Source organism: Schistocerca cancellata, chromosome 8, assembly GCF_023864275.1.
Source record: "Schistocerca cancellata isolate TAMUIC-IGC-003103 chromosome 8, iqSchCanc2.1, whole genome shotgun sequence".
NCBI lineage: Eukaryota > Metazoa > Arthropoda > Insecta > Orthoptera > Acrididae > Schistocerca > Schistocerca cancellata.
The window spans coordinates 238,898,551-238,925,293 of record NC_064633.1 but is presented as its reverse complement, the minus strand read 5'-3'; the positions used below and the strand labels follow the sequence as shown (position 1 = coordinate 238,925,293).

The 26,743-nt window shown below is 41.1% G+C and overlaps 1 protein-coding gene across 1 annotated transcript; it reads left to right on the top strand.

Annotated features, from left to right (window-relative positions):
- The first annotated feature begins 272 nt into the window (after window positions 1-272).
- On the top strand, window positions 273-26,743 carry LOC126095485 (myrosinase 1-like). The gene is made up of 11 exons (XM_049910275.1): window positions 273-411; window positions 549-682; window positions 5,769-5,903; window positions 9,647-9,769; window positions 9,847-10,027; window positions 15,129-15,223; window positions 15,412-15,559; window positions 16,451-16,566; window positions 19,387-19,521; window positions 19,611-19,717; window positions 26,557-26,743. Exons 1-11 carry the CDS (start codon window positions 273-275, stop codon window positions 26,681-26,683), a joined length of 1,440 nt encoding a protein of 479 aa, XP_049766232.1. The 3' UTR covers window positions 26,684-26,743.

Genomic DNA, 26,743 nt, shown 5'->3' with positions numbered 1-26,743 from the left:
ATTTGACGCTGTAAGCAGGAAATTGATACTCCATATGAAGAACGAATTTCCGTTCTTATATCTCAGACTGAAGTATCAGTGCCCCTTTATCTTAACTGTGCAGTCATCTCTGTGCAATTAATCGCAAAATCTCTCACTCCAATGTTTATTTGTTGACCAGAGATAACAATAAGTGGAAACGTAGTACTTTTCAGGTACTACGCTGACGAAATAGAACCTAGACGCACTATAAATACATCTGGGCAAGTCGGTCAAGTCACTCGCCGGGAACAATGCTGACATTGCTGATCGTCCTTTCGGTCGTGCTGACAGTCGGGTCAGCACAGACCAATCCCAGACAGTTCCCGGAGGGTTTCTTGTTGGGCACTGCCACGGCAGCCTATCAGGTCGAAGGTGGCTGGAATGCGGACGGTAAGTTCAGGTTGATTTTTCTGTATTCTGCATCTCTCCAACTGCGAGCAGGACACCCAAGTAAGCGACGAGTTTCGTGGTCTCGTTCGGTAGAATGCCGATTTTACTTTTCATGAGCAATTTTTATCCACTTGTAGGTAAAGGAGAAAGCATTCAGGATGTCTTTTTCCACAACAACCCGGAACTGACTGCCGAAGGTGACAATGGAGATGTAGCTTGTGATTCTTATCACAAATACAAGGAGGACGTGCAGATGCTGAAGGCGTTAAACGTGAGTATATTTTCGCAAAAGGAAGGTTCAGTGACTTCTGATACAACTAGAGATCCAAAGCGACATACGTATTCACCGACTCGGATCTTGCGTCAATGTTTAAAAGGTGTTTCTCTAATTGCTCTATAATCTTTCTCTCGCACGAAAATGCACGTGGTTTTGGTGCCCTAATTCATGAACATGTGTTTGCGGAAAAGTAACTATCGACATACTCATATGTTACATGGGAAATATGAAACAATGTTGCTCCTACCATTGGCAGTAAGACACCAAAAATATGCACAGAAATATTTATGAGATCCGCAAACAAATCTCATTATCTTTTACTTTTCATACTTCATTTCTAAGAAGGAGAACTGACTGTTTGAGATCCGGTTGTGGTTCACTTCAGAAATCACCCAGTGACCGTGTGATAAGACGGAAGGATTCAGAACTGGTAAAAATTTTGTCTCATAGTTAAGGAACACTTCCTCAAAACTTAAGTCAGAAGCGTGGTAATGGAACTACTTTTGCTTTACTTCAAGCTAACGTCTTACATTGTAAGAGACAAATATCAAAAATGAGAGACAGAGAGAGAGAGAGAGAGAGTAGCTTTCAAAGATCTTAGTTAATACGTCCATTTTCATGCGAGAGAAAGATTATAGAGCTACTAGAGAAACACCTTTTAAATATTGACGCAAGATCCGAAATCATCCACAGATTTATATTAGAGTTCACAAAGAGAAAATTGTATGACCACCAAAGGTACTACATTCAATGAATAGGAAACAGGCACAACTACACTAACTTCACCACATTGGGTTCATCACAGAACACCCCAAACATAGTGGTGATGTCGAAATAGTATACATATCATTCCGAACTTAAGTGTAACCTCACCATATGAGAGTTCTTACATTTCAGCAGTTGTCCTTTATTCAGTATAGTAAGAAAAATAAATTTCTGGCGACATGATCGTTTACCTCTTGTTTCATACGTCTTGTATGTTGTCCCTAGGTAGTCAACTACAAGTGATTCATGTTTTATAATTTTAAGTATTCGGCGTGGTGTAAGACTCAGACTTCACCACATCTACTACCTAATTAGTAACTTTCTTTCATGACGCTGGACAGTTCCTCCCGTTGGTATAATAAAAGATTTGTTGTATCCCGTCGTCTGCACTTGTTTCTCCATTTAATATTAGTTTTCCATCTACAATTTTCTTTAAGAACTTTCAGCATTGCAGCGCGTCAGCAATCGTTAAGTATCGAAATAATTATAAAAATCCACCTCGATTGCATAAAGTACCTGGTATTTACCTAGGTTTCAGCATGGATAACCACGCCTTCTTCAGAACAATTTTATAAAACAGCTTGCCTAAATGGGCATAGTCAAAGGCTTAAATAAACACCTACAGGGGCAAGACCCCATAAAATGTTTTTACAATTACATGGTACATACGTACCAAGTCAATAATATTACTTATCTCTGTGTGTGCTGCCTTGCCCCAGCCTACGTACGATGGTCACAGGCTCTCCACCGAACTGAGGTACATATGTACCATGTACTTGTAAAAAAAGTTTATGGGGTTTGCCCCTGTAGGTGTTTATTTTAGCCTTTGACTATGCCCATTTAGACAAGCTGTTTTATAAAATTTTTCTGAAGAATGCGTGGTTACCCACGCTGGAACCTAGGTAAACACCAGGTACTTTATGCAATCGAGGCGGATTTTTATAATTATTACAGTTTTCTTTGACTATTACCCTCAAACATTCGAAAATTTTTTGAAATAATCAGCAACTAGCTGAAAATAAGGAATTTTATTATTTTACCGTTTTCAGGCACCCAGTGCCCTTTTTCATGAGATTATAACTATCTTATTATTAGCGAGCGTCCTCGAGAATTCGTTGAATCTTGTATTTGGAGCTACTTTCCATCTATGACTACATGTTTTAATTGATTAACATCCCTCTGCAGTTAGTCAGGATTCGTAGCGCTTTTGTTTGTTCTAGAACATCTACGGCGTTATACCAGTTTTGGCTCAAATGGTTCAAATGGCTCTGAGCACTATGGGACTTAACTTCTATGGTCATCAGTCCCCTAGAACTTGAACTACTTAAACCTAACTAACCTAAGGACAGCACACAACACCCAGCCATCACGAGGCAGAGAAAATCCCTGACCCAGCCGGGAATCGAACCCGGGAACCCGGGCGTGGGAAGCGAGAACGCTACCGCACGACCACGAGATGCGGGCCTATACCAGTTTTGAGAAATGGTCTTACTCAGAAGGCTTTCTGTAAATAATAACATTGTCTCATATTTTATTACTTTTCTTCCAGATTTCACCATTTCCAGCACACCATAATTGTCTCTCACTTTTCAAGACCAATAATTGCATTGTGCGTCGCATCTAGCATTGCTTTCGGAAATGCATTTTCGTCGTCACTAACTATCTGTATTTAAGTCTCATCCCTCGAATGACACAAACATTTGAGGACATATTCAAATCGCTGCACATTTTCGTTTCTGTTCATACAGTGCAAGCTTTCACGGGCGGTATTTACATCTTCGGTGACACTCGTTACTTCCGTGTTACGCTATGGTCCAAGGCATCTTCCTTTGGGTGAACTTCGTCTCCTACCTCATCAGACGTCTTCAGGGCTACAAAGACAGAACTAGTTTTTGTTTATCTCGCCGAAAGCTACCATTTGTTTATTGGTAACCGCGCAACGGTAGAGCTGTGACGTCTGCCGACCGTCGCCTAAGGTAGGTGGGTCGCTCAGACGTGTGTTATACAACAGAAGATTAGGCAACGCTTGCTTTATTTAGCATTCAGAGGGTAGAAATTGTCCGATTCAATCATTCACTTCTCTTAAATTTGTTTCTGTATTCTGAATCTTTATGACCTCTCCCTACATTCCAGAATAGCAATGAGTGAAAATTCATGAAATCATAGTATCGCAGAATCTGTTTTCATGGTTTCTTCGTCCCTGCCCATCATCTCCTACTAATGCTACACATATGGGGTCTAGTGAAGCAGGGGATACAATCCGTCGGCTTTGAACAATGACGTCATTCCTTAGTTATAGATAGTAATGTCTTCACTTCGAGGCATAGATAATAAAGCAGTTCTGTGTTCTAATAAGCGCTATCATTAAAATAATTGAATGTGAATCTAAAAGCGATCGCTTGATATTCGCTAAATCATTAAACGTGTGATTTAATTAAGTTAATTGTTTGTTTCTTATTCAGAGGTTGCAAATGTAACGTACGTGTATTTTCACCTATTCGTAAGTAGGATCAGTTTATTCTATCTCGTGATACTTTTTTAAAAAAAAAAAGCCAAAAAACACTTATCAGCTACTGAAGCATCTGTATCTTAGGATCAGTTTATTCTATCTCGTGAGATTTTTTTTTAAAACGCCAAAAAACACTTATCAGTTACTGAAGCATCTGTATCTTAGGATCAGTTTATTCTATCTCGTGAGATTTTTTTTAAAAAAGCCAAAAAACACTTATCAGCTACTGAAGCATCTGTATCTTCTAATGGGTGCGGGAGTTCCGACTCCTGGGGAGGAGGGTGGGTGTGAGTCGGAATGGGTGAGTCGGAATGGGTGCGGGTGTTCCGACTCACACCCACCCTCCTCCCCAGGAGTCGGAACTCCCGCACCCATTAGAAGATACAGATGCTTCAGTAGCTGATAAGTGTTTTTTGGCTTTAAAAAAAAATCTCACGAGATAGAATAAACTGATCCTATTTTATGTTAGTAATAGCGGAGACGAAATAAACAGCACATCTACAATTTGTATCCCGTGTTCCACTTAGGGTTTACTGAAGCGGAGGATACATCGTTCAGGTGAAGAACAGGACAGTAATGCTAGTGAAAACGAAGAAATCGCCTTACGACAAACTCGTATTCCGGACTGTACTTAAGCAACTCACTTCGAATGAGCTTTTAATTTGTATCGGGTTTCATTTGCGGTTTAGTGAAGCAGGGGATACATAGTTCAAGTGAACAACAGGACAGCAATGCTAGTTGAAACTAAGAAATCGACAACGCTGAACTTGTATCCCGTACTGCACTTAAGCAATACAGTTCGAAAGACTTTCGAGATACAACTGACATACATGTAACGTGATGTATTCTTTGCTAGTAATTTCATTCCTTTCTTTCCATTGTATTTTACGGAGAAATACTAAGATACAAACACGCGATATCGTTAACGTGAAAATACTACTGGCCCTTACATATGTGAAATAAAGTTTATCTCTCTCGCATTCCTTTGTTTCTCAACATTCTCCTCAGCTCTTTAATCTTTGTAATACATGCTCTCTGGCGACTTGTGACGTCATTGTTCAAAGCTGACGGGTTGTATCCCCTGCTAAACTAGACCCCACATATGTTGCCCAAATTTGGTTGCTTTAGGTCGGATGTCGATGCTTCTTTAAGGAGTTCCCATTTAGTGCGTAGTCCGTGATCTTTCGGTTTCACTGTCTCTTGAAAGCAGTGTCCCGGGTACGATTCCCGGCTGGGTGGGAGATCTTTCTCGGTGACTGGGTGTCTAAGTTATCTTCAGATATTCCTCTCAGTTTCATATACGTACAAGTCGCCCAAGTCGCCGATGTGGCGTCAAGTAGAAATACTCGCCCGAGGCCGTCAATCTGGGATCTCCTGGCCATTAATGCCAGATGACAATCTCATGTCAGTTCCAATGTACCCTTTATTGCAAACACAAGGTGAGTTTCCCACACTCTTGCGTGCCAAGCGGAAAGCGTACGTCCTTTGCAGTACTTAGACGTTCAGGCACTTTATTAGAAAGCCGTGTCATTACTGCGAGATCTGTAATCGGACCTTTTCTTTACAATTAAACTGCGTTGGAGCAATGTGAGAAGTTAAGACCTTCTAGTGGATTGTGTTTGGAACTTGAATACCTTCTTTTAACCAATCGAACCTTTTTTATTATTTTTCTGTAAAAAATCCACTTATGATAGTGTTATATCTTAATGCATAATAATTAATGAGTAATCTAGTGGAACATATCAATCTACATACTCAATATATAATATTGTTGCTACGAGCTCTTCTTACACTGTGCTTCAACAGGCGGACGTGTACCGGTTCTCGATCTCCTGGTCACGTGTGCTGCCGAACGGGGACCTCGACGTCATCAACCAGGCTGGCATCGACTACTACAACAACCTCATCAACGAGCTGCTCGCTAACGGAATTCAGCCTGTCGTGAGTACTTGCTACAAACAGATGAATATCTGATAACATTCATTTTAAACTTCTGTCTTGCTGTACACTTCTCTTATATCGAGTCTCTTCCATAATCATAGTTCGGAAACTGGAACATTTTGAAGAAAAATCTCAGGGTTTGGTACAACGGACAAATTGAACTCTCCGTCCCATAAACATTGCCTTCTCGATCAATTTTTTCTATCTGATCTTCTAATTCTATTTTCTTTTATTTATTGCCACTTACTCTCATCGCATAACCTAGTCACTGAACTGGACCGATATAATGTCAGGCTTTAGCTAACAGAGTAAACTGTGTGGGTAAAAGCACACCATAATTGAAGCAAAATGTACCGGTGGCACTGATTTGCAGAAGATGTTGCCGAGATAATTCCGAATGTGTGTCTACGAGCCACCAATGTCTCCGGTATGAAGTTTTGTCCTAGTCGGGCAGACTGATTTAAAATGTAAACTTTTCGATGAAATCCCATGTAACTGGATTCAGATTTCAGCGGAGGCTCATGGCTGAGGAATGTGTTACATCCAATATGGCGCAACAACAGATTTTGCTGTCGATGGAGGACGCCATCTAACGCACCAGAATGATCAGTGATGGATACGTCGGCAGCAGGGCGTGCAGCTGGACCTTGAAAATCACCTGACCTCAACCCTCTGATTTCTTTTTTAAGTCTGGGTTTATTTCAAAAGTGGAGTTTACAACACTCTTGCTGATTCACATGGAGTGAAGCAGCTGTACGTGTTTAAAACAATTCGTATCTCACTGCATAGACGGGCGCATTATTGCATCCAAATGGCAGGTCAACACATGGAACACCTTTTTTAACAGGTACCAAGGTACAGTGAACGGTAACGTATAATGTGCTCAAGCAGTACTGTATTTCTTGTCGAGGAAGAAAACTGAGGCCAGTTAGACAGCTATGTAATCGAAGAGTCTACATTTCAGGTATATCTGTACTAACCAGCATAATGTTGCATGCTGAAGTCAACAACAGCCAATAACGGAACTTTCATGAGCAGACCCATAACTACTGGAACGATTTTGCTACAAATACTGCACACTCTCACCCACGTAAATTTTCACTGTTAATTAGGATGGATCACGTAGTACTATCAACCCGTCTCCGTAGCCATGGTCGCTAACGCACTCCTATGGGGTGGTGCTGGACTGTGAGGTAATCCGGTTCGAATCCTGGTGGTGAATAAGATTTTCACTCCCAGTATTTGGCCTTTCAGGGGACGAGAGGTGGTGGCGTAAAGTTTATGATCACCAGCTTTTGTGTCGATGTCCTGTATTTAATTCCAAACCTCTCTGCCGTGTGAGGGCCTGTGGCACTGTTGCCGGTGATCCGTCAGCCGGATGGCGACATTACTCTAGGCTGCCCACCTGGTGCTTTTCGAGAGGAGTGGTGACACCGGTTTCGCCCCCTCCCTTCCCTTCATCCATTACAACAGACACCACACACTGCAGCGTTGAAGTACTCATCGCAGTCATCCACATGACGCAAACACACGCTTGACAGTTCATAACAGGTCGGAGGAAGGCAACAGCAAATCACCTTCCCTAGGACCTCGGTCTTCGATTACTGCATCTACTCCCCCTACACTCATTCCTTGAGTATGGGATTGTTGTATCCATACAGTTATTAACCAAACACGTGTATGTATATCTTTAATTTAGCCCCTTCTATCTATGTCCACTGAGGCCAGGAAATGAATTTTGCAACCACGGAATCTCTGGTTGTAGGATCTCGTAAAGACACGGACGGAAAAGACACGGACGGAAACATTTTTATGGCCTGTGAAGAATTCATATGTCTTGGATATGTGTTTGATATGCATGCGGACTGCGAAAATGATAAAAGCAGCTAATGAACCAGTGCCGGAATGCCGTAAAAACAACTAAATAGTTCATAGTACAGCATGCCCATCAAAAATGTCATTGAGAAGCAAATAATTATGCAGTTATTAATCTACGTTTTATGATTCAGAAACGCGGGACATTAGCAAAAACAAGAGACGAAATAACCAAGTCAGGGGCAGATGTAATGAGAAGAAACTGCAGCCGGCCATTGTTGCCGAGCGGTTCTAAGCGCTTCAGTCTGGAACCACGCGACCGCTACGGTCGCAGGTTCGAATCCTGCCTCGGGCATGGATGTGTGTGATATTCTTAGGTTCTTCTAGGGGACTAATACCTCAGATGTTAAATCCCATAGTGCTCAGAGCCATTTGAACCATTTGAGAGTACTCGTTTGGCTCGTAAATCCTTCGTTACTGTCGATCATACGAAGTACGTAAGCACATGTAAAATTTTCAAACTTGATTTTCTCGAAAACGGCCAGAGCTGTGTTTTTTTTTCTATTTATATACGTTGCAGTCTTAGTCGTGCCCTGCGCAGCCTCTCAATATGAATCAAATCGGCGAATGGAAGTTCGTACAGTCCCATTGTATGTGAGGTAATGAAACTTGTGGGTGCACATTTGAATTTTAAACTATATAAATTAAGGAAGTGTCAAAGCTGTAAATGTTTTAAGCTATTGTAATTCTTGAAACAACTGTGTGACAGATTTTTTCCAAGTTTTGCGAAATACTTTTCGAATTACGTATTTATCTGAATTTTTTGGAAGTTGTGTGAAAAAAATGGTTCAAATGGCTCTGAGCACTATGGGACTTAACTGCTGAGGTCATCAGTCCCCTAGAACGTAGAACTACTTAAACCTAACTAACCTAAGGACATCACACACATCCATGCCCGAGGCAGGATTCGAACCTGCGACCGTAGCGGTCGCGTTGTTCCATACTGTAGCGCCTAGAACCGTTCGGCCACAGCGGCCGGCTGTGAAAAGAATGTATTAAGGATTAATGTAAACAAATTATATAAATTGTTTTAATCCGGTAATAGCAATACATTTGAATAGTTTTTGTGGTCTTAGCCATCTTTGAGTCGTTAAAAGTGAGTGTGACGGCAAGTTATATTTGGAACACGGGAGGTAGGAGAGAAATAAACCGTGACACTCACTTGAGTGGCACTGAAGGTGATTTGTAGGTAGATACCTTCACAAATACTGTAACTGAAAATCTTCCTGTGTCCAATAATGATGTGTTGCAATCGAAATGGGTAGCAATAACAAAGAATTATCGTAGTAACGAATGGTAGTACGTTTCGATATGATCAGTGTATTTCACGCAGATCCGGTTCAAGATATGTGAGACGTTTGCTCGTGAGTAGCATAAACGTCTGAAATTTACAAGTAATGTAGAATATACATAGTCTTTTACGTCTATAGTTAAAGTCATACGAATGTTTAGACCGAAAGTGTTTCGTTTCACTGTGAAGCATTTTAAATGATTATTTTTTACAAAACATCCTCTCCACACAGGTTTTCGTTTTTGGTACACTGCACCTCACTGAGAGAGAAAACTTTTATCTTTTGCTCGCTGTGAAGCTTTACTTTCACGTTGTGTTGCAGAATGCGATCCGCATTCTGCAGCATCAAATCAAAGTACACGAGGTTGCCACTGAAAACGCTTTAAAATAAAGCGAAACGCGTGTGATTTATATAAGACTTTTATCACAATCGCAAAAAAACTGTGTGAATCTAGTATTTCTTGTAAAATTGTAACTGTGGAAGACAGGCCTGAAAACAACAAAAAGAACAAGATATTCTGAAATTTCTACCAGCTTACAGACAAATTTCCTGATTTTGTTGGTACGTTGACTTCAGGTGACAATGTACCACTGGGATCTTCCACAAGCGTTGCAATACATTGGTGGCTGGGCCAACGAATTGATGGCTGATTACTTCGTGGAGTATGCGAGGCTACTCTTCGAGAACTTCGGTGACAGGGTGAGTGACAGTTACAAAATAAAGTCTTCCAGTCGCCTTACAGGGACGTCGGGTGAGGTCTTCTTGTATTTTCTCAGGTGAAATGGTGGATCACATTCAACGAGCCCTCCGTCTTCGTGAACGGGTATTCGTACCCGCTGGTGGCGCCTGCACAGACTGCTCCGGGCATCGGCGACTACCTGGCCACACACACCGTCATCAAGTCCCACGCACGGGTCTGGCACCTGTACGACGAGGAGTACAGAGCCTCGCAGAACGGTCAGTGCTACATCCTCGCTTCACATAACTTGAAACGGCTTTTAATACTTCTTCTTTTCTCAGTAGTCAATCTTTTAGAATATGTATGTGGGATCAGTTACTTTTTTCATAGGATACAATATTATTCACCCCCACAACAGAGTACACTGGTCGCTTTGGAACGTTTTAGCACCGCGGGGTCATGTAACCTCCACCGCTGACGAGGAGAATACGGCAACAGCCATAATCCGGTTTTCCATTAACTTCGCTCAGTGAAAGAAAGGGGCAAATAAGTGAACACGTCTGTCGGCTTATTTGTATATAATCGACCGTTTGTGAGAAAACGACAGTCAAAGTTTCCGAGGTACTTTATGTCTCCTTTAGTACATATTGATTTCAGCCAAAGTGGTGACGCGACGGTTACCGTCGCGTATTCACAGTTTCGCACCCTGCGTTCGAAATCATACTATGTTTTTTTCGCTTTTTTTGTCTTTTCTCTTTTTCATTTACCTACGTATGTCGCCGTGCGGAGTGGCCGCGCGGTTTGAGGCGCCATGTCACGAACTGCGCGGCCCCTCCTGCCGGAGACTCGAGTCCTCCCTCGGACATGGGTGTCTGTGTGTTGTTCTTAGCATAAGTTAGTTTAAGTTAGTTTACGTAGTGTCAAAGGACCGATGACTTTAGCAGTTTCATCCCTTAGGAATTCACACACATCTGAACATTTTTTCTATGTATGTCCTTAGGAGGCTACTATGTGAATGTTTTTATCAAGTTATGGGATAGAAAGGACTTAAGTTAACTGTAAATTTAAAACCGGGTTTCGCAATAAGTTTCACACATTTATTATAGCATGTGTGTGTGGTTTATTGCTGTCTCCTGACTTTGAGAACCAATTCGGGAACGATGTGTTTCCCTTACTGATTCCCCTGAAGAAGACAGAACCAGCTGGGTAGGTCAGAATAGACTGCATACGAGACCCTCCTTGCAGGTTGCAGGAATAAGCTGGCGTACTTGGTGGTCGATCGGAGTTCGCTTCTCGGGAGCAAGTACGCAACACCACCAATATTACCGAAAGGCACGGAACAAGAAGTTCACCGGAAACAGTTTCAATTTTTTCTTATCCGTTTATTATGTTACACACTCGTTCAGTAATGTTCTATGGACTTGGTTAGATATATAAAAAATAATTAAATAAAAACATTAATCCTGTTCCCAATACGGGCGCAAAACTGAAGTCGCGACGCTAGCCACTGTACCAGCACTTCCGATGGACACTTACGTGCTAAAGGGCACATAAAGTATCTCGAAAACGTTGACTGTCGTTTTCTCAAAAACGACAGTCAAAGTTTATCTCAGAAATGGTCGAGTGTCTACATATAAACTGAGACATATGTTATGACACCCTCGTCCACCAAACGAACTTTCTGGGAAATCGGACTATGAGACTTTCCGCGCTCTCCTTGTAAGTTATGCTACTGAAACGGTCGAATGTATGGAGTCAGTGCATTAGTATGGGTCGACGTGGAGATATGAGTTCACCAGTAAGGAACCCGTAACACCACCGTTAATGACGTTACCCATTTTTGATGCTTCAACTGTCCAAAGTGTCTACAAGGAACGATATACCATTCACTGCCATGTGACACAACGCAATAACAGTAAAAAAGATCTCAGCCGACAGGGACTGCAGAGGAGTATCACGTTTTCCCATTGGCAATCTGTCGCGTCCCAAACGTGAATGTTGCTTGGGGTTGGGCGACGGAGATCGGGGAGAATGGGAGTACTTAGATGGCCTAACTGACAGGGAGTCCTAACCTGACTTCGTTGTTAAAATTAACTTCTTGTAAATAGTACTGAATAACGAATATCAGGTGTTTTACAACTTTCAGCTTTATTCAGAGAATACTTTCTGCCTAGTGTGCATTTGCTCTAAATGAGCTGTTTCACCAAAGACCAAGTCTTTACACAGACACAGTGGCAAACCAGCACCGTTCAGTCTGTTAGAAGAACCTGTCAACACTGACTGCGCCTATGCTTACCACACGACACGCAGGAGTCCTCAGCAACACAGATAGAATTCCATCTACGGTTCCCAACTACTGTAGATAACTTTGCTCACTCCTGCTCCGCTAATAACTTTGTCTGTCGCTCCTAATACTGCTACCTCTCTACTTCCACTACGACCTGCCTGACCTATCTGTCCTCTACTACTATTCGCTCTAACTGCCTTGACCCTCTGCTCGAAGTGTCTGTATCTGAGTTTTAATCAGTTTCCCCTTCGGCTCTGCCAGTTCCTGATTCGGCGTAGATTTCTCAATGGACTGTAATATGCACTCATCTGATCAGAAATGTCAACAGTGGTTTTTCCCTTATAATATTCAGTAAAAATTCTTGGTTATCGATAAACCTCTCTTTTGGTAGTGACGTTTTCCATTTCACTAGAACGTTTATTGGAAAAAACCAAGACATCTCTTTTGTCTTTCCATTTCAGGACCCTAACTCTTTGGATATTCTCTTTCGCAATCACGTTTCAGTTTGTTCGTTACAACATCCTTGGGAAATTCTTAACGCTTAATTCGAAAGAAACCGCCCAAATATGTGTCCTTTCTTATGAGTCTGCTTGTCAAATCTACACTGGTATACCAGTTATCAGTACGTAATACATGGCTTTTCCTGAGTACATCTTGACACAAATCCTTCACAGAATTTGTTGGTGCGTTATTTTCTTTATCAAGTACTTTGCCAGTGTAAATTCGAAGACTGTAGCAGTAGCCATTACCGCAGCACAATTTAAACATTTTGACGCCATAGTTGCTCTTCTTTTGTTTCAAATATTGCCTGAGGATAATTTGTCCTCGGAAAAGTATCGGAGATTCAACGATACATAATATTTCGGCAGGATACTAATATTCTTTTTAAATTTTTGATCAATTCGTCGATGATGAACTGAACTTTTGAGAGACAACCTGAATCACCAATTTTTGTATTTCCTGCGAGAAGTAGCATTCGCCACAGAATTTCAAAATAATCACTGTTCAGTAATTTCCATGGGCATGTCTGAATAAACAGTGCATCCTTGGACCAACATAAATATATGGATAGAAGTTTCCCCAATCCCATCCTGAAAACCAGTCCTAAATGCCACTTTATCTCATCTTTGTTTCTTGACGCACATTGAATCATAGGTTTCGAAACCACTGTCGTTCGCGTAGCATAAATTTGTTTGTGTCACTGATGTTTTCAAATATTTCATCTCTGACAACAAGCCCATAAAACTATTTGTGTTAGTTACATTTTTGCACGTTTTCAGCACTCACTTTGGCACCTTGGCTACTTGTAAAATACACAGCGTATAGCTGGTTGCTTAGAGGATCAAACGAATTATCAGTGTCGGATGATGGCAGTCGCTTTACACGGCTACGTTTGCGTGGTACCAATAACGCCCTCGGTTAATAACTGTCTTCTCCTCGTGACATTTTTGCAACAATGGGCAACATAGGATGTTGCAAATAATCGCTGTAAAACTAGACTCTCTTAACGCATGTGTGGCTTTCTGTCTGGTCGTCTCTTGGAGGGTCACTCCTTACCGTACCACTTCTGTTTGTACGTCAACTCAACAACTGCCAAATGGTGTACTTATATATATTTTTTTCCTTATTCCACTCAACGACAGTTATCGCGCGAATTTATTAGACGGTAACGCCTGCGATTTATGTGGCCAACACGACGTGGCTGTCGAATGGGTTGCTGCTCTGCAGGCGCACTATTCCGCGCAGGATTATACGTAGTACATTAACTGAACACAGGTCAAGTGGTCACCTACACGCGGTAATGTGGACTCCACAGAAAGCACAGTAAAATCAGCTTCTCTCACAACGTGTTAAGACCTGAAATTATTATATTTAATAGTAAAAAGGCCTTCGAGTTCCTCACTTGTAGGCCATTTACACTGTATATTTCAGTCTTTGAAGATGAATAATGCTCCTTCAGTTGCTAACGAGGTGTTCTATAAATTATACATTACTTTCATAAATTATCACTTTTGTTCTGTTTCTATTAGCCCCCAGGAAACTTTGGTTACCGAACATGTTTGTGCAGATACTAGGGCGCTCTGAAAACTACTGTCTTCAATCTTTTTGTTCCGTTCTCAGTATAGGTAGAGGATGTCTTGTATATTATTCGGTCGACTATTCCGCTTCGCTACGGCAAGTTGTAACCCTCTGCTGCTAGAGGGCTCCAAGTTGTAGCGTGTAACATGGCGGTAACTACGGCTGTCCGTGAATGAGAAGCAGCGTGCTGTAATCGAAAGCACGGATTCTAAGTGTTCGCCCACACATGTAGCACCCTCTCGTTCAGCAATACGATCTCTACTTGGCCCCATTCGATTTTCATCTGCTTCCAAAACTTAAAGAACACCTTCGAGAACTTTACTTTGAGGGTGATGAAATGCTGCAAGCGGAGATGATGTGGCTCCGTCAACAAAATTCTGCAGTGATAGTATCAACAAATTGTCATCCGTTAGGGGAAGTGTGTTCGCCTTCGACTATGTTGAGAAATAAATACATAGACTTAAAGAATAAAGATGTAGAATGTTAATAACGTTTGTCCTGTTTGAAAAGTTTCAAGAGTTTTAACTTAAAAAATTCGGAGGTATTACTTTTCAGCATGATCTCGTAATTCAGTTATTTTGCAGTTTGTTTACGATTACATTATCAACAGCATTTACTAAAAAGGCTGTTCATGCGTAGAGGAGAGGAATTTTGGATATTTTATGATAACTGAATTATATGTAAGACATTTATTTTAATGGAACTTTCTGGCAGATTAAAACTGTATGCCAGAACGAGACGCGAACTCTGGATTTTTGTCTTTCGCGAACAAGTCCTCTACCATCTGAGCTACCCAATCACGGCTCACGACCCGTCCTAACAGCTTCAGTGCTGTCGGTTCCTCGTCTCCTACCTAACAGACTTCACAGAAGCTCTTCTGCGAACCTCCTGTGGTCACGAATTCAAGTCTCAGTCCAGCATACAGTTTTAATCTGCCAGGAAGTTTCATATCAGCGCACACTCCGCTGCAGAGTGAAAATCTCATTCTGCATTTTTTTAAAAATATTTTATAGGTAGCGTGGGAATAACTATTAATATGGACGTGCTTGCAGCACGTTCCAATTCTACAGAAGATTTAGAAGCAAGTGATAGAGCGCGACAGTTTCAGGTGAGTTTGACTACAGCTTCTCCTACTGCAACTTCAAAAGATTTTTTTATGGTGATTGTTGATTTTCTTAGGAGTACAAGCAGTGTCATTATAATATGTTGTACCCTGTGAACGACTTTCTATTACCTATAAGAAAGCAATGGATAGTGAGAACTGTGAGATGAATGCTGAGAACTTCTGTGTTGCAGTTTGGTATTTTCGCACATCCCATCTTCACTGAGGAGGGGGATTACCCGGCTGTGGTGCGGCAGAGGATAGATGCGAACAGCGCAGCTGAGGGACGACCGCGCTCACGACTGCCATCCTTCACACAGGAAGAGGTCGAGTACATTAGAGGTGAGCACCTCAGCTAAGTTCTTCGGTAAGTGGACGATGTAGTCTTGAAATTCACAACTGGTCTCATTTAGAACCAACTGATTTTTAATTGGGTTGTTATTTCCTTCAACGTATACCGAACAAAATACTATATAAAAACTACTAGATACTAATATGTATCTACAAACAGCTTATGTAACCAGCGTTTCACGGTGGGTAATAGAAGTAGAATAAAAGTGACAGTTTTTGGATATAATGCATAATTTGTATAATATTACGTTAGTAACTGACGAAACTTACTGTAACTACACGTCTTTTGGTACGTCCCTCTATATCGCAAAGGACATTGTAGTTTTAAGTGGACCTTAGATCAAAAGTGCAATGTCAATTTTTGGGAATTCTCTTGCCAAGAGCACTTTGCAGTTTTCAAATCTACATTTTAGCTGCCAATTTATTATATTTATATTTGTGGCTGAGCAAAACCTATCATTTCAAATTATTTCACTTTATTTTGTGTAAAGTACCGGCTTCCACATTTGCATGCGGTAACTATTGCATAGTATTTTCTTCGGTATACGTTGATGGAAATAACAACTCAATTGAAAATCAGATGCGACTACATAAATCACAAAAAAAAATTTCTGTCACATAACATTACTGCCCCGTGTTTCCAGTTAATCAAAGGTAAAACATATCTGTAAAAAACATTTTCTTGTGGTTTATAGTTACATAAAGCAGTTCTCGTTTAGTCTTACCTACACTGCTGTAGTTCTGTAACTGATTTTAAATTGCTACTAATATTGTTTCGTGAAATTCTAGGAAAAAATTCACTGTACGTACTTTTCGAAGAACTTCCTTTAGCTGAAACTTGTTTTGGATTTCGGTGACTTAGAGACAGTAATTTCCTTGCAGGTTCGGCAGACTTCCTAGGACTGAATAACTACTGGACGAACTATGCGTATTCAATACAAATACCCATTAAGCCTTCTAAAATATATGACTCCGGCGTCATCACTATCACTGGTGGGGTAAGTAGAAGTGAAATACGTTAGTTGGTAGTGAACATGTATTCACCATGTTTTACACATAAGCGGTGACAGGTAAACTTCAATTACTAACAACTACACGGGCTGCAGACGGCTTCATTCGTCCCTGTTGCTACGTCTTCAATGCCAAACGAGAACGTGGCAAATTAAATTCCAACCTTAGAACTCTTACCAACTTCATTTCTATGTTCTGGAGAAAATATACTGAGCTCTAAACGATAATGATGCTGACATCAATATAAAATAAAATAAAAATATTTTAATGTCTATTTCAAACAACATTATAACATAGAGGCGAATTAAAATTTCACAATTTATGATTTCCCTTTAGATACAATGACTACATACACAGTCATGTACAGATCTCGTTTTTTTTCCCACTAATTTGAGGTTTCCCTCTGTCTTTTCCTGATGATTTCATCTGTAAGTAACGGCTACACCTGACACACGACCAATTTTACATTTTCACGTCTGTTGCAGCCCCTACTAATTTTTCTCACTATAGTATCTGCCAGCACGAATTTCATTGTTTTACCCTCTTCATATATTTTCGAAAAGGATGCTTGTAATTGTGATAAAAAGAAAAAGTAACGTAATAGTAACAACCATTATTTTCAGTTACATATTTCGTATTTCACTGAGGATATACGAAGCTGCGTCTCCTTCAAAATACTTTTCATGGGACTAATCTCAATTGCTGAACTGTCTCATGTAGTGATGGAAGCAGTTTTTACAGTCTTCCGGCTCTTCTGCGGCCTGGAATCACTTACATTTAACGTTCTTCTTCATCTAAAGGATGTGGGAAAAATCAGAGGAATAGAAGGTAGAGCAGAACTGGTGGGTGGGGTAACTGCGAAACTGCTTTCATTTCGATTTGTGAACTCGACGATGACGTTGTCGCTGAGGAGGGACACGCCCTTTGATCGGCATTATGCAGGGCGCTCATTTTTCCTCAGTGCCGTAAGCAATCACTTTCGCACTTGAAAGTAGTAATCTTGGTTAACTGTGATATCTTTGAGAATAACTTCATATTACAAAATCAAATTAACATTGTTTTGCGTTAGTTCTGCCTGTTTATCTGCCTTTTGTCGCGGGATTGAAGCTGTAGTCTGAATTTTACATGATTTCTGAGGTATAAACACAACAGCGTGCCTCGTAGCCTGTAATGATTTTTGAGAAAAACTTAATCATCGTCATCATTGTTGTCTTTAAGGATTAGGCATTTTGGTGTGGCTGTATCACAATTGTTCGTGCCATCTCTTTCTACGATGTTCAACGCATCTATTTCCTATTAGCTTATATTGTATTATATCTATGGTTGGACATGGTCTTTCCAGTTCAGTCAATATATCCCAGCTATAATCGGGATGGATCCTACATGTATGTCATGTGTAACATAAGTGTTTCTTTTAATTTCTAGTAATGAATATCCCGCTATAAAACTGAGTAGATACGTCTATTATGATACGATTTGTTGTAACTGATCTGATGTTAGGTCCCAACATTCTCCACCATACATCTGACTAGGGAAATTTACAATTTTTAGCATATATAGTTACACTTCCTTACTTGTTCAATTGTTCGTCCATCTTCAACAATTATGACACTTATGGGTAATAATATTTGAAATGTCATCACATTTATTTTATGTGGCCATATTCCCATTCCGTATTTAGTGGCCACTTTACTGCAATTTGAATCTTTTCTTCGGATTTCCGTGTTATAAACTGATCATCTACAAATACCAGCGCCATTAAATTAAATTTATCACTTATTAATGTAGCGCTTAAAATAATCAACCATTTATGAGTGATATCGTCTACGTCAACACTGAGAACGTAGGGGGCAGCGGGAAGTCTTGTATTACTTCATGATTAGTATCGGCAGATTCTGTCCAATTATCACGCACCGATACTTATTTTATTATTTTTGTGTAATCACTGAATTGCCGTAATTAGAGGTGCAGGAATTCCCGTTTCGTTTAGTAATTCCTATAGCATTTTACGTTTCACCTTGTTGATAAAAACATAATAATTGGGCAGTCTAAATTCTCTTCTTTTCTCATTTACTTGTGGCAAAGTAAAAAGATCAGAACGTGGACTCCCGGTACCTTTCCTAAAACCATTATATACCTCTATAGTACGTATTTTCAATATTGGTGTTAATCTCTTATCTGTAATTTTATCACACAGTCTGTAAGAGGAGCTTAGTATAGACATTCCTCGGTAGTTTGCACATTGTGATTTATCTCCTATCTTATAAGTAAGGAATATAAAAGATCCATTCCATTCCTCTGCACACGCCCGCTCAGCTAGCAAATTTAATGTTAGCAACGGCCGTGTTACAGAACCACCGTACAAGTGAAACAGCATTTATGAAAACAGTTATTCTGACATAATTGACATTTACCCAAAGATGACAGTCACCGGATGAAATTTGTAGTTTAAAAGCGGGAAAACACATTATTGGCCCGCCTCCACATATAAAAATGAAATTCTCGTTGTCTCCAATCCTCCCTCATATCTATTATCGTAAGTAATAGCAGCAATGAAACTAAAACCCGTATGTAAAGAGATGACTGACATTAAGCCTGAAGCAAGTAACAGGTTTTAAAACCAATCTTTTTTGCCACACGTGTTATAACCAAAACAAAATGGAGTACTAGAATCTACTGGAAACCATATGCTATTATTAGTGAGTGTTTCGGAGGAGGGAGGAGCACACTACGGCTAGAGAACCAGTGTGAAATGAATATGTGTGAAGAAATCATCAAAAGATGTAGTATGTTTCTTTTTCTTTCAGAGATATCCTTGGGGATTCCGAGAATTACTGAACTGGGTTGCTAACGAGTATCCTGGATACCCAATTTTCGTGACAGAGAATGGTCTGTCGAACTCAGGAGGACTAAATGATACGGACAGGATCGAATACTTCATCGTAAGTAAAGTGTGCTACCCCTGTCGAATATTTCTCTTACAGTCACCGAACTCATTTTTCTTATGAAAAATGTAATGCATTGTTTTCAGGGTTACATGGGAACCCTACTGGAAGCTATATATACTGACAATATCCCAGTGATTGGATACACGATATGGAGTCTGATGGATACTCTGGAATGGCGTTATGGTTTCACGTGAGTATCTACCGTAATTAATGTGTCCAATGATCAGAATGCTCTTTTCCCTGTAATAAAACTGTGTTGACCTCTGGGCTGTACTGTCCATTCAGCATATAGTCTAAGTCGAAAATACAATTTTTGTGCAGAATTTGATTCACGTACTTAATAAGTAATCAGAAAAGTTATTTTACAGCATTTTGGAAACAGAGAGTTAATTTATCTTTTAAGAGAGCTCGGTCTCAATCAAACCGCCACAAAAATTTAGTGTGTTCATGTCTGATAACGCCCCTAGGAAACATCCCAGGCGATATAAGATGAAGTTTACTAGATAGTCGTATGTTGAGAAAGAAAATAAACTATATGAGTGGGAATTAGTATAAAGGCAGGGTTCCTACGAAAGAAATAATACGCTGAAGCGTACGTGTATCGAATTTATACGTACATGTGAGACAGTCACGACGGAATTAGGTAGTTTGTTTCATAACACGAGAACACGAGTACCAAAATTAGACGAGTGCAGTTTCAAGGAACTGGTATAAAGACAGCCACTGTCCTGTTGTGTTATTGCATTGTTAGTATTTTGTCCAACATCCGTTCTTTCTGATTACCTCTAAAATTCATTACGGAATTGATTTTGTTGGGGTTTGTGGTTCTTGCAGTGAAATTGTCACCCATTCTTCTTGTATCACTCTTTTGAGCCTGAAATTGCTTTCCATTGCGATAAACATCCCTTACAAGTATTTCCCAAGGGTTTTCCTCGGGATTCAGAACCGAGCTTCATGCACGACAGAGTAAGACATCGATTTCGTTATTTCCAAACCACATTTTTGTTGTAACAAAAAGATGCACAGATACATCACATTGTTGAAAAATTAGACTTTCGTTCCCTAGATACTCATACATTCTAATCAGTTCTATCTCTAGCACCTCAGTGTATATGTTGGAGTTTATTCTGGTGTTTAGCCAAGCAATGAGTGATTTATCTATAGCGCAGAAGACTGCCCAAATCATAACATTTCCTTTGCCAAAGCTTCTGCTCATTCTTTGCCTGCTGCTCTGTTCTCAGGTCATACTAATAATACTGAAATCCATTCGGCCCATCTAAATTAAATTTCTTCTCATCACTGAAATCAGTTTATCCCATTCTGAGCTCTATGACATGTGTTTTTCTGCAAACTGCAATCTATCCTGTTTGTATTTGGGTGCTAGAGCAGGTTGCTGCTGATTTCTGCAACATTTCTTAAACGCGAGATGTTTTTCATGCGACAACATTTATGCCGTTCCTAGTACCTGTAAATCAGCAACAAGTCCGGAATAATAACGGTTTCCGGTCCTTGCTTTGCATAAAAGTAACGGATTCAATGCCACAGATAGTTTCCTACTTAGTCCACATGTTCTGTCCATACCGTCCGCCAAATGTAATGAAATTATCAATCGCTGTACTTAAACAATTCAACTTCTTGGCGATTTGACGATCAGTCAATCTCATTACCTTGTGCATACCAATTTTTGCTTTTCCGTCACATGATGACTTTATTCATATTATTGTCACAGTCGTGGTTCATGTACACAGTACTTACTATCACTAATGGTATCGGTTTCCTGTCTGCGGTACAGGCACGCACGCACACACTAACACTGCACAAAGGCGACTGCCTTGATACCGATTTTCCACCCTCCACTACCTGAATCGTTGACGTCTTGTTAAGTACTGTACTGCTGACATCAAATGCGGTACCATTTGACTGAATTTTTCGGTACACTGGATATCATACTTTTGGATGTACACTGTGCACAACTATTCCAGCGGACAATATTATTTTTCCTACAAATACCCATGCCTTTATACTAAATTGCACTACTGCAGTAGTATTCAAAATTCTGGGAGGCAATGACGAAGTGAAAGCAGCGAGATTGGTTTACCAGAAAATTACAGTAAGTCAATAAAATTAAAATCATTTCAAGGCGAAAACTTCATTACTTGTACAGACAAGAAAAGGAAAATGAGCCGACGGTAAGGAAATAATGATACACTTGAAGAAAAAAAAAAGCGGCACCACGATGGAATTATAAGAATGGGACGGGAATCAATAGATGTGGTCTACATGTACAAACAAAGGAGTTCAGTTACAGAAAAACTGGATCATTTATTCAAGAGAAAGAGCTTCATAAATCGAGCAAGTCAGTAACTTCTTGTTCCACCTCTGGCTCTTATGCAAGCAGTTATTCGGCTTCACATTGACTGATAAAGTTCTTAGATGTTCTCCTAAAGGCTACCGTGTCAAATTCTATCCGAGTGGCGGATTAGCTCGTCAAAATCCTGAGCTGATTGGAGGGCTCAGCACATAATGCTCCAAACGTTCTCAGTTGGGAAGAGAACCGGCAAACTTGGTAGACTAGATAGAATTTGGCAAGCACGAAGACCAACAGTGGTAACTCTCGCCGTGTGCGGGCGATTATTATATTGTTGAACTCTAAGCTCAGTAAGCCCAGGATGCTTTGCTATGAAGGGCAACGAAACAGGCCGCTGGATATCGTTGACGTACCGCTGTACTGTAAGGGTACCGTGAATGGCAACCAAAGGGGCCCAGCCTTGACATGAAATGGCATCCCACACCATCACTCCTAGCTGTCGGGCCGTATAGCAGCCGACTATCAGGTTCGTATCCCACCACTCTGTCTCAGATCTTCTCTTGTCATCGGGGCTGATTTCGAGCGGGACTCCGTGTGGGCAAGGTCCTGCGCCGCGCACGAATCAAACCGTTATTTCAGAGTGGCCACAGTATCCGGGATTTGTTGAAGCCCTCTAAGGATTCCGTGAATGCTCTTTACATGCAAGTGTCAACGGACTTCAGTTTGAATGCGACTAAGTCTATGTTGCTGAAACCGGAAGACCCGTTAGCACTTGCGTTCAGGAGTATGAACGTTACGTATGACTGGGACAGAGCAACAAGTCAGCTGCACAGCTGTAGCAGAACACAACCGGAACTGTAGCAATCCTATCAATTTTCTAGAACCTCGCGTGCTTGCACGGCAGCCGAGGATGCAGCAACGGATAATAAGAGAGGTTACTCATCATCATCATCATCATCGTCATTTAAGACTGATTATGCCTTTTAGCGTTCGGTCTGGAGCATCGTCCCCCTTATAAAACTCCTCCATGATCTCCTATTCGGAGCTAACATTGGTGCCTCTTCTGATGTTAAGCCTATTACTTCAAAATCATTCTTAACCGAATACAGGTACCTTCTCCTTGGTCTACCCCGACTCCTCCTACCCGCTACTGCTGAACCTATGAGTCTCTTGGGTAATCTTGCTTCTCCCATGCGTGTAACATGACCCCATCATCTAAGCCTGTTCGCCCTGACTGCTACATTATAGAGTTCATTCCCAGTTTTTCTTTGAATTCCTCATTGTGGACACCCTCCTGCCATCGTTCCCATCTATTAGTACCTGCAATCATCCTAGCTACTTTCATATTCGTAACCTCAACCTTATTGGTGAGGTAACTTGAATCCACCCAGCATTCCCTCCCTTACAACAAAGTTGGTCGAAGATTGAACGGTGCACAGATAACTTAGTCTTGGTACTGACTTCCTTCTTGCAGAAGAGAGTAGATCGTAGCTGAGAGCTCACTGCATTAGCTTTGCTACACCTCGCTTCCAGTTCTTTCACTATGTTGCCATCCCGCGAGAATATGCATCCTAAGTACTTGAAACTGTCCACCTGTTCTAACTTTGTTCCTCCTGTTTGGCACTCAATCCGTTTATATCTCTTTCCCAATGACGGTACTTTCGTTTTGGAGATGCTAATCTTCATACCATAGTCCATACATTTCTGATCTAGCTCTGAAATATTACTTTGCAAACTTTCAATCGAATCTGCCATCACAACTAAGTCATCCGCATATGCGAGACTGCTTGTTTTGTGTTCACATATCTTAATCTCACCCAGCCAGTCTATTATTTTCAACATATGATCCATAAAAAATATGAACAACAGTGGAGACAGGTTGCAGCCTTGTCTAACCCCTGAAACTACTCTGAACCATGAACTCAATTTACCGACAAACCTAACTGCTGTCTGACTATCTATGTAAAGACCTATTATTGCTTGCAAAAGTTTGCCTCCTATTCCATAATTTCGTAGAACAGACAATAACTTCCTCCTAGGAACCCGGTCATATGCCTTTTTTAGACCCCTGTTCCACTCGTAACACTTCTCCATTATTTGCCGTAAGCTAAACATCTGGTCCTGACCACCTCTAAGAGGCCTAAACCCACACTGATTTTCATCCAATCTGTCCTCAACTAATACTCGCACTTTCCTTTCAACAATACCTGAGAAGATTTTACCCACAATGCTGATTAAGGAGATACCTCTGTAGTTGTTACAATCTTTTCTGTCTCCATGTTTAAATATTGGTGTGATTACTGCTTTCGTCCAGTCTGATGGAACCTGACCCGACTCCCACGCCATTTCAGTTATCCTGTGTAGCCATTTAAGACCTGACATTCCACTGTATTTGATGAGTTCCGACTTAATTTCATCCACCCCAGCCGCTTTATTGCACTGCAATCTACTGACCATTTTCTCCACTTCCTCAAATGTGATCCTATTTCCATCATCATTCCTATCCCATTGTACATCGAAATCTGAAACAATACTGATCGTATTTTCACCTACATTGACCAACTCTTCGAAATATTCCCTCAATCTGCCCAAGGCATCAACAGGATTCAACATCAGTTTTCCTTACCTGTCCAAAATACTTGTCGTTTCCTACTTTCCCTTTCGAAGAGAGATAATTACACACCAAAACGGTTTTCCAGCAGCTTGTTACTGAAATAATTAAATGTCATAACAGCATGAACACGGAGAATGGCTTCTGTTACATGTGGCCTGGCTGCCGGCGGTTCCAACACGGCAGACAGCCTGTGTTGGCCGGCCGGCGCCGCCACTTGATCACGGTTTGGCAGTGTACACGGCGGCAGCGAGAGAACTGTCGCGAGGCCTTAACATCTCGCTGCAGGTAAGCACCATCCCCTGGATACAAGCTGTCGATTTCTATTGCATTCCAAGCACCAACGAGAGTCTGCCCGCCATGCGCGTACCAGAGTGCCACAGGCAGCTGAAAGCGTATACGCCACCTTCCACCTGTTGTCTCCCAAACAGCCACCAGGGTAGCACAGGCAATAGCGTACCGTACAGTCACCGCTCCAAACCAACCTCTTAGCCTCTGTAGCCTCTCAGATATGTGAGGTCGGTAGCCATCAGATAACGGAAAATGACAGAATATGAAGGAAGACATTGGCCACTACACAGCAGTGAACCGCCTTGAAGAGATCGCGACAAGTCGGCGCAAACGTGGGCATTTTATCTGCTTTAGTAGTAACAATGACACAGTCCAACATCCAAAAGTATTTTATTCAATATTAAGAAGAGTCTGCATCCTCGTTCTCCTATTTGATATTGACAGAAGTGCTGAGGCGACAGAGAAGAAAATTATACGTGTGGATTCAGGAAAAGGAAGAGTCTATAGAATCAACAGAAGAAGAACGAAAAAAAACAACTATGAGTTTTTATTATGGTTACAACCTGGAATAAAATTGCAAAATTCTTCAGGAGAATGATGATGTAATGGAAGAGCATGTGAGAGAAATGTTGTCTGGAATGGTGAGGCTACACACAATTTAAATTAAATTTAAACCAAATAAAGATGGAAGTAACTACAGCTAGCTGGCATGAAAAAGCAATTTGAGTGAGGAAAAATTTCTTAACGTAAGAAGTAAAATTAAATAAGATGGGAAGAGGAAACGTGGCAAACTTTACTAGCCGACAACCGGACAAGGAACAGTTTCAATAACAAGACATCCCTGCTGAGATCAAATGATGTTACAGTTTTGCCGGCCGCTGTGGCCGAGCGGTTCTAGGCGCTTCAGTCCGGAACCGCGCTGCTGCTACGGTCGCAGTTTCGAATCCAGTCTCGGGAATGGATGTGTGTGATGTCCTTAGGTTAGCTAGGTTTAAGTAGTTCTAAGTCTAGGGGACCCTCTCAACAACACATGCGACGGGAAATGGAAACTGGAAGAGACTCGCATTTAGTAATTTCGTCTTGGAGAATGAAAGGGTCTCACTTCCGTCTGTCTTCAGAGGTTTTGTGTATATTTTCGGGTCATGTGATGCCCTCAAAGAACTGCCACTTGCACTATATTTGTTACCATTTCAGCCGGCCGCGGTGACCAAGCGGTTCTAGGCGCTTCAGTCCGGAACCGCGCGACTGCTACGGTCGCAGGTTCGAATCCTGCCCCGGGCATGGATGTGTGTGATGTCCTTAGGTTAGCTAGGTTTAAGTAGTCCTAAGTTCTAGGGGACTGATGACCTCAGATGTTAAGTCCCATAGTGCTCAGAGCCATTTTTTGTTACCATTTCAGGTCTTTGTTTACGTTTCAGGTAATACTTTCATTGTACAACTAGAGTTCTTATGACAGCCACAATTGAAAATAATTATGCTCCTTCAGCTAGTCTACCAAAAGAAGTTGATCCCATTTGAAATACAGTCTGTTTCTCTCTCTCTCTCTTCCTCTCTCTCCTTCTGTATTACTATTTATTTTTAAACGCTATGCTGTTAGCGCTTCAAACATACCTGTCAAATGAAGATGTGCGTGCATGCGTGTGTGTGAGTATGTGTATATGTGTATATGTGTGTGTGTGTGTGTGTGTGTGTGTGTGTGTGTGTGTGAGAGAGAGAGAGAGAGAGAGAGAGAGAGAGAGAGAGAGAGAGAGAGAGAAAGAGCGTGTGTGTCTCATGTATTACAACTTATCTCACAAAGTCTTTTCGCGTCTCTCTGCAGGAGATCGTACGGGTTGTACGACGTAGATACCAGCAGTCCAAACAGGACGAGGACGCCAAAGGATTCGGCTGCCTTCATATCACAAGTCTATGGAAGCCGACAAGTTCCTGAAGAGTACATTCCTTAGAAAGTACTGATGGAGCGACGTGCGAAGACAATGGGTTGTGCGTGATCTGTACTTTTGCAA

What these genes read in the sequence shown, in the direction of transcription:
- LOC126095485 (XM_049910275.1), top strand. Translation starts at nt 273, where the DNA reads ATGCTGACATTGCTGATCGTCCTTTCGGTCGTGCTGACAGTCGGGTCA. An exon ending in AGATGCTGAAGGCGTTAAAC is followed by an intron (nt 683 to 5,768) that starts GTGAGTATATTT and finishes GTGCTTCAACAG; the next exon opens with GCGGACGTGTACCGGTTCTC. An exon ending in TCATCACTATCACTGGTGGG is followed by an intron (nt 16,567 to 19,386) that starts GTAAGTAGAAGT and finishes TTTTTCTTTCAG; the next exon opens with AGATATCCTTGGGGATTCCG.